General features: G+C 33.2%; 1 protein-coding gene across 1 annotated transcript; it reads right to left on the reverse strand.

Annotated features, from left to right (window-relative positions):
• Positions 1–1,133: 1,133 nt before the first annotated feature.
• On the reverse strand, positions 1,134–7,401 carry LOC139520394 (uncharacterized). Its single transcript, XM_071312984.1, has 3 exons — positions 3,748–7,401; positions 3,084–3,301; positions 1,134–1,331 (listed from the first exon to the last, which is right to left on the reverse strand). The coding sequence occupies exons 2-3, from the start codon at positions 3,291–3,293 to the stop codon at positions 1,239–1,241; spliced, it is 303 nt and encodes a 100-aa protein (XP_071169085.1). The 5' UTR covers positions 3,294–3,301; positions 3,748–7,401; the 3' UTR covers positions 1,134–1,238.
• Between the last annotated feature and the right edge of the window lie 2,045 nt (positions 7,402–9,446).

The following is a 9,446-nucleotide window of genomic DNA, read 5'->3' on the forward strand; positions in this document are numbered from 1 at the left end:
TTTAAAGTTTCTATCTTCCTATTGTAGTTTTTAAGATTTGAGATAAAATGGCAAAAAAAAAGATGGAAAAAAAGGTGTTCTTCAAGGACAATAACCCTGCGAGCTAAAAGTGCGAGCATCGCATGAATTCCAAAATGAGCCAGACAAATTTCGTCGACTTGGTAATCGTCGCCTGCTATGCATGTACCACACACATTGCAAATCCTTTCTCAGTCGAAATGCCACAATCAAGAAGAAAACACAATCGATTGACAACCTACATAACGAATCAGGAGGCAAATAAGTATCTATGACCACGAAAAGATGTTTCTAGTACCAACACGTCTCGATCAGCCAATTTGTGTTGGTGAGCGTAAAACTTGTGTGGTGTCGATTTCAGTCGTTTTTCTTCATAACACTGTTGGAACAGTTTGTGTGTTAGGGACTAATCCCAGTTATAATGAAGTCCATATATTACCTTAATTAGCTGTATTTGGTAAAACGTTTCGGAATTTTTGATCCTCAATACTCTTCAACTTCGTACTTGATTTGGCCTTTTTGACTTTTTTTTAGTCTTTTGTAGACGAAACACAAAATTTCGATCCTATTATCTTTATGATGAATTTATTTTCAACAATTGGGATGGGGAAAAATGTAAACAATTAATTGCGATTAAGACAATAACTCTTGAATGTACTATAAATAATATCAGCTGTATTTGTTATTTTTCCAAAAAGGGGGTTCCCCAACCCAGGATAAAAGGAGGGTTCCAACTATATGACTCCGGTCAAATGCATTGGTCGTCAAAAAAGGGTTCCAACCCTCGGATCCCACTTCTGGATCCGCCACTGGAGAGTTTGCAAACCGCTGAGAAATGGGAAGTAGACAATATAAATGTTGAATTCGTCATGTTTGTCATTAATGTGCCAGAAATATTGTTGTGTCTGAAATATTAATCGTAAAATAAAATACACGATGATCTACTAGGAGATTTCTCACGGACCTGTTAATATATCTGGGACACGCTAATTTCTGTCTCGAAATCGTAGTTAATCCACTGCCAAGCAATCATTTATATTAACGTAAACAGGTCGGCATAAAAGGAATACTTCATCTTAAGAATGAACACATGAACTTAACATGAGGTAAAATCATTTTAGAAAAATGGAATAAAAATTTTATCAAAATAAAACTTGAACATCTATTAGACACGATCATAGTATCAAGTAGTCCTAATAGAAGCGATGACATATATTTCATTAGAGCATCACTGTCAGCTTCTTTTTCCGTTCCAACTCTTCAAGTTGATCATTGCCACCAATGCTTTTACCATTAATAAATATTCTTGGAACCTAAAATAACATAATCAGCACAATTATTATATTTCTTAAAAAAATGAAAATGGCATGCAAAAATAACATTTTATTAACCTTGGTTTGTCCAAGCTATTACCTACATGGTTTATCTTCATCTCGAACCCATAAAGCCAATATTGCGAATAAAATATTTTCCGGTATTCTGTTAATACGTATAATGGAATAAACAGAAATTTTGCAATTTTATGCAAGAAATTAAGTGAAAACTTGCGACTTATAACCACATATTAGTTGATACTAATACTATTCAGGTTTTTCATTTCCAATGATGATCTCCTGAAAAATGGGTGTGTTCGGTATATAAAAATCGAGGGTTTCTAATAGTAGATTTGAAGTCATCTCATTGGAAGATTTTTGGACTCTATTTTAATGCGGATAATTTGTAACTTAAATGAAAGGTACAGCATGCTTATTTTTTTTATTTTCACAGACAGTTGTCATCAATAGAGCAGGAACGGCATACCCTTCAAATCCTATTTATTTTAAAAAGTTTATTTTAAAAAGTGTTAATTCGTCATGGTTTTTGAAAAAAAAGTCTTTTTCGTTAATTTTTTGTACATAAGGCCGTTAGTTTTCTCGTTTGAATTGTTTTATTGTCATTTCGGGGTCTTTTATAGCCGACTATGCGGTATGGGCTTTGCTCATTGTTGAAGGCCGTACGGTGACCTATAGTTGTTAATTTCTGTGTCTTTTTTAGCATCTTTTGGAGAGTTGTAATCATACCACATCTTCTTTTTTTAAACTAACGGCCTCATTTATCTACAAAATATGACTCAAAGCTCATTTTACTACGACATGTGGAACATATCTGTGATTATCTATGACATAGATTTTGCTGCATAACCTGTCTTTTATAAACCCGGGTCGTTGTCGACATATTTTTAAATATCCATATAAAGATTTCAAAACGAACCATAGAATAAACTTGTGTTATTCCCGTTTGTTTGACAATAGACTAAATGTATTGCTCTTTATTATCTTAGGCTACATTTAATGTACTATTTGGATTAATTGGACTGAAACCAAAATGTGACAGTTCGTGATAGTCTCGTCTAGGAAAAGTATGTTCCACATTATGTTATATATATATAAAACATAATGTGGAACATATAGAACATATATTTATATATATAGCATTAACAGTTCTAATGTTACATGCAGTACTAACAATTATAATGTTACATGCCACTAGCTCACTATACTTTATATAGAAAAATCAGTATAATATCTATTATAAAAAAATATTGCATAACATGGAACTATATATGCATACATAAATTAGGCAGTTTGTCTTCTCGTTTTACATTAAACAAAAATTGTCATTTTATTATCTTTAATAGCTACCTATACGGTATTGGCTTTGCTCATTGCTGAAGGCCGTAATGTGTTGTTAACTTTTTGTGTCACTTGGTCTATTGTTGAGAGTTGTCTCATTGGCAATCATACCACATCTTCTTATTTTTATTAAGATGTATTTTTCTGTATGTTAGGCTGGAAAAAAACAGAACAAATGAGGTTGCATATACTAAAAGATGTGAGTCTGAAATGTGCATTCTTAAAAAGGTGGCAAATAAGTATCAAATGTCATTTCTAAAATTTGAATATAACATTTGGTTTATTCTTGAGGTTTTTTCACACCCGAATTTAGATTTTTTTAATTTTACTTTTAAAGTACAGAAATTAACCATTACATGCATGAACTAGTTTATATTTTAAACAATAACTGACCGATTTTGCTCCTGTTATTTTTCCAAGATACTGTTGGATTGCGTCACAGTCAGGATTATTGTCGATTTCAATAATGTCTTTTTCATCTTCACCAAAATATTTCTTCAGCGTAGCTTTTGCCTTTTTGCAGTAAGGACAGTAGGATTTTGAAAAGACAACTACCTTCTTCCCAGCAATTTTTCCATCAACGAAAACTTTAGCCTTCGACATTTTTTAATCTTGTAAGAAAAAAAAAACCACATTCAGTAATATATAACTCGAAGCGTGTCGTATAAAAGAAGTCTTATTCAACTTTCCTTTTACTGGGGTATGCAAAAGGGTAAATTTAATAATTAAAAAAAAACAACATTTGGTAAATTTTTGTTGTAATTTTAAAGTAAGAGACAGTAATGAATTGCAATGAATTTGCTTCGAATTCATTAATTACATTTAGACAATTACATGAAATTAAGTTACGAACATGAACATTTCTTTCAATCCTTTTAGATATTATATTTTAAAAATAGAATTTAAAGTGTATCCGGTTGTCATAACAAGCTTAACTTTTAATAGATTTGTATTATCTATTTCATTTTATATTTAACTTGCAATCTGATAAAGTTTAAACAAAACAAAACAGCTATTCAAACTTAACTAACACGTTTGAAATATCAACTTTAAATACCTTTTGTTTCTTCTTATGAACTTCTCAATTTTGCCATGTACGAATCGACCCTCTTTTAAAAGTGACAATCTAGAAGAAAAAAAAGCTTCTAATTTTGACAGGTTGTAAGAAATCTAAAAACATACAATTCCTCCCAGCTGAAGTTGGTTTTTAAAATCAAACTGAACCGGATTTTAAATAAAGGTTAATATACTTTTCATTTAAAAAGCAGTTACAATGTAGCCTACGTTCAGACATTTTTTTTCTCTTTAAATAGTAAATACTAACCTAACCTTATGAATGTATTGTACGCGTTGGTCCCATTTTAAAAATATATTTTTTTAACAATCCACTTTTTTGAAATAAGTTTGAATTGAGAGGTAATTTTAAGAATGTACTCTTTTATTTCATTTTCTATAGACTCTTTCACTACTGTGAGATATATTGTTGATGTACCGGCTTTCTGAGAACTAGAGATGTTTTTCGGGGTACGTTGTTTATTGACATATATATACGTTACGCTTCATAACCGTGTCACTTGTGGCAGTGCGGCTCAATCTTTCTACCTATTTTAGGGATACGTTGTTTATAATTGAATACCTATATAACAGTGTTACTTGTGGCGCTCAATGTTAATCCTACCCTTCCAGAGCACACCAAATCACCCTCGATTTTTGTAGGGGACTGTATTTCTCGGTCTTGAGTTTGTCTATTGTGTTTCATACGATGGTGTTTTTTTTTCGTCGATTTTTTTTATTTTGACATGATTTATTGGATTTCTCTGCGACTATGAGTTTTGATCCATCTTTTGATATCTTCTGCCATCTCTTTTCTAATCCGTATATTGACATCGTAAGTACAGTTGTAATTTTGATAAACTTAAATCCAGTTTGTCGGCCCACGTGGTTCATTACATGATTTGCTCGACTCTGGCTTTTTTAATGGGGTTGTTCCCAAATGCATTTTTCATGCGATGTTCGGTATCTTCTTATTTTTCTTGGTTCCAAATCAACTCGTCCTTAGTGAAAGTGTCGTTCTTTTCTACAACTTTGGGCAAGCACTTCCATTGATTAACGAATAACCGTCCTAGTCATTATACATGTATCATACTTTTTTCAAAAAAGTTCAAACGTCGAAAAAATAAAGAATGCTGATTCATCACTGACTTTTTTTTAAATTATTTTATAGAACATAACGAGTCTATAGTTTTTTTAAGTTTGTGTTGTTGTAAGGACTAAGGTAGGCCATTTTAGAGTACTAGTATTTAGCATATATCTGTATGACAACGATTACAATTGACTTTTCTACACTCTATACAAGTATTCCACATTCCAAACTAAAAGACAAATTGGAAGAGTTGGTATTGCTTTGTTTCATAAAAAAGAATGGCCAACGAAGATACAAATATCTTGTCTTAGGAAGGGATAAATCCTACTTTGTAAAGGATCACTCTGATTCAAACCAAAAATTCTCTGAAACTGACATTATCAAGATGCTTGATTTCTTGATTGACAACATATTTGTTACGTTCGGAGGACTTGTTTTTCAACAGACAATCGTCATTCCAATGGAAACAAATTGTGCCCCTCTTCTTGCCGACTTGTTTCTTAATTATTATGAGGCTGACTTCATACAGGAACTTCTTAGGAAGAAAGATAAGAAGTTAGCAATATCCTTTAACTCTACTTTCCGCTATATAGATGATGTTCTTTCACTAAATAATTCAAAATTTGGTGACTATGTCGAATGCATCTATCCCAATGAACTAGAGATAAAGGATACAACCAGATACAGTTGAGTCAGCCACATATCTTGACTTACATCTTGAAATTGACAATGAGGGTCGATTGAAAACAAAACTTTACGACAAAAGAGATGATATCAGTTTTCCAATTGTGAACTTTCCATTTCTAAGTAGCAACATTCCAGCAGCACCAGCATATAGTGTATCCCCAATTGATACGATATTCCCGTGCTTGCATTTCCTATCATGATTTTTTGATAGAGGGTTGTTGCTCACAAGGAAGCTATTAAATCAAGAGTTCCAAATGGTGAAGTTGAAATCATCTCTTCGTAAATTTTACAGACCCCATCACGAGTTGGTTTACCATTATGGAATAACCGTTTCACAAATGATATCGGATGTGTTCCTTACGTCGTAACTACAGTTTCCTTCCCTTTCATAAATGTGACCTACCGAATTCGACTATTTACCGGATTTGTTATCTCATAAGCAACACGACGGGTGCCACATGTGGAGCAGGATCTGCTTACCCTTCCGGAGCACCTGAGATCACCCCTAGTTTTTGGTCGGGTTCGTGTTGTTTATTCTTTAGTTTTCTATGTTGAGTTATGTGTACTATTGTTTGTTTGTTTGTCCTTTTCATTTTTAGCAATGGCGACGCAGTTTATTGTCGATTTATGAGTTTGACTTCCCCTCTGGTATCTTTCGTCCCTCTTTTACAGGCATACCTATAGCAGCGCGACGCTGACCATCTCAAGTTGGTTTTTTTTGCATTGTTCAGCAGTATGAAGGTTCAAAACCGAGCAAGCATAGTTGATACTCGACAAGTGCCGCCCGTAGGTATATTTCTGAGACTTATAATATAATGCCGGTTTGTGATAGATGTTTTGAGGTTTAAATTTTTTAAGAAAGCCTCGGCGTTTATTTGCATTTGCAATACTATTGTTTGTATGTTGAATGATCGTGTCCATTTTAAATCAGATTGAAGAGTAATATCAAGATAGTTTGCTGAAGAGACGAATTCTATCAGATTTGACTGTGAAGAATGTAATTATATGTTAGATGGTGGTGTTCTTGTTTGAGGCAGTGAGAACTGCATATTTGTCAGGATGGAAAGCCATCAACCAGTCTTCTGTTGTTATATATATGATCTTGATGTGTTTTAACCTTCAAGCTAAACATTAAAACACACTGTGATTTTTATGGTGATGGTGAAGAAAGAATAAGGGAGCTACCATTTGATTTTTATTTTCAATTTGTGATTTTAACTGACCCTCTGGTATCTTTCGTCCCTCTTTTCACTAAAACCTGGGATTAAATTTTGAGCCATAGACTTAAACTAAAGACAAAAACAGTTTGTCAATAGTCTAGGCTCACGTCAATTAAAGTAAGAGGGAAATTACAGCTGCGTATAGACAGGTACGGGTCCAGGATGTGAAAAACGTTCTACGGGAAATCCACTGTGGAGATTGATACAGCAACTTGTAATAAGAGAATCCGACAGAGGAGGATTTAGGCAACTATAGGTTATCGAATGGCCTTCAATAATGAGAAACACCAATATGCTGTAGTCAGTTATATAAATTCCCGACATTACTAATCAAACCCGGAAAAAATGTGTTCATTAAATAGTATATGACAACACGGAAAACAGATGCACCAATTAAACAACAAACAACGACAATGACCATCCAGACTTGCGACAATCACACGAATAGTTGGCATGGTTAAATATGTTTGGGAGCGCTCAAACTCCCTCTAACTTGGAAAAAAAGAGTGCCAATTAAAGAACCTTAGTGAGCACGCTCACATACCCCACGTCCCCACATTGTCATTGGAGAAATTAAATAAGTATAAGAAAAAAAAAATTGTATAAGAAAAAATACTGAATAATAATTTGCTGTCAATATACACATCTACATAGTATGTCCTTATTATCTACAAAATTTCATGAAATTCTGTTGTGTGTTTTCAGAGGAGTTGAGATGACAAACTGTTGCAGAAGTACATTGAAGCAAATAAGTTCAAAGGGGCATAACTCCTAGAAAAAAAATTGAATCGTAATTTCCTGTTGATATGCACATCTACCTAGTATGTCCTTATTATCTACAAAGTTTCATGAAATTCTATTCTGTGGTTTGAGAAGAGTTGAGATGACAAACTGTTGAAGTAGTACCTTAAAGCAAATAAGTTCAAAGAGGCGTAACTCCTAGAAAAAAAACTGAATCGTGATTTCCTGTCGATATGCACATCTACATAGTATGTCCTTATTATCTGAAAAGGTTTCATGAAATTCTGTTATGTAGTTTCAGAGGAGTTGCGATGACAAACTGTTGCAGTAGTACATTGAAGCAAATAAGTTCAAAGGGGCGTAACTCCTAGAAATAAAATTGAATCGTAATTTCCTGTCGATATGCACAACTACATAATATGTCCTTTTCATATAAAAAGATTTCGTGAAATTCTGTTGTGTGGTTTGAGAGGAGTTGCGATGAAAAACTGTTGCAGTAGTACATTAAAGTAAATAAGTTCAAAGGGGCGTAACTCCTAGAAAAAAAATTGAATCGTTATTTACTGTCGATATGCACATCTACATGGTGGACCTTAAATCCTATGGCAGCTAGCCAGATCCGGAAAAAATCCCGTTTTTGGTTTTTGGTTTTAGTCTTATTGTGTAACTCTTCAATATAAAGATATAAAAGTATTTGTATACATAATATTGTACTCCAAATGAAGATAATTTTTATTAGCGATTCTAGATTGTGTGGCGTTGAAAGAATTAATTTGGGATCCCACAGAAATATTGTCAGAAGAATAAACTATCACTGTGTTCCTGGTTTGAAGTTGGGTGACGTAAAGCGATACGTGAGGAGTGAAAACTTTAAAAAAACTTTGCAATCAGAGCCGCGTTGTGGTCTTTCTGAGTGTCGGGATAAATAACATCCCTGAGGATATTTATGGAAGAACTGGAGAGGACTTAGATGTATTATACAAACGAATCGTAAAGAAGTTCAACCAAATTGAAATAGCAGTGAAGACAGTGGCTTTTAATGCCAAAGTTGTAATAGCAACAATACCCCCTAAAGAATTAGAACGAACCATCAGAAAATATCCTCATAAGAGTGAAAAATTAGGTACTTTATCTCGTAATCATCAGCAATCATATGAGAATTTTGTATGTAGAATAAATGAGGATTTTATAAATGACTTTAATCAGAAAGAAACGCAAGTCCACATACCCTTGCATAGGGCCCTAAGACAGCACAGAGGAAGGAGAGGAAGTGTTTTTTCTTATAATAAACTTCGTGATGGTTTACATCCAGATCATGATTTGAAAAAACATTGGATGGAAATGATAGTCTCAAGACTGGAGCAGTTTATATAATGTATATGAACCATTAAAAGACTTGTATTAAACATGATATTAGTACACGTATAACAAAAATGTTGTTTGCAATTTTAATATAAAAAAAAAAACACCAATGAACCCTCTATCAAACAAAGCTATATTTGTGCTCCTCGTCCTTATTAACATGTCAACATGAATGCTGCTATGGACACAAGGTCCTTACTTGTGTTATTCATGTTAGAAATTCCTACCAACATGACCAAAAAATACATTTAAGCAATATAAATATTTTGATCCCTTTTTCATAAATTATTAAGAGTAATAGCCTTTTTAAAAAAAAAAAGCCAAGACAAGTATCTCACGACCATTTTGGATGAGACTTCATGGACTCATCATATTTTATCAAAATTTATGTACAAAATGTATTTAGAACAAATCACATGGAGCAATATAAAAATAAGACGATGTTTTATATGATTGCCAATGAGGCAACTCTCCACCAGAGACCAAATGACATAGAACTGAACAACTACAGGTCACAGTATGGCCATCAAGTTCATCAGTGAAATATACATGTATATAATCAAAATAATTTAATAGTCATTTTTTAGTAAAATGTTTGAAAGA

Source organism: Mytilus edulis, chromosome 4 (assembly GCF_963676685.1).
Source record: "Mytilus edulis chromosome 4, xbMytEdul2.2, whole genome shotgun sequence".
NCBI lineage: Eukaryota > Metazoa > Mollusca > Bivalvia > Mytilida > Mytilidae > Mytilus > Mytilus edulis.

Excerpts from the sequence above, each read along its gene's own strand:
- LOC139520394 (XM_071312984.1), bottom strand. The coding sequence starts at position 3,293 with ATGTCGAAGGCTAAAGTTTTCGTTGATGGAAAAATTGCTGGGAAGAAG. Across the intron at positions 1,332-3,083 it reads AAATAACAGGAGCAAAATCG|GTTCCAAGAATATTTATTAA; the intron begins GTCAGTTATTGT and ends ATGTTATTTTAG.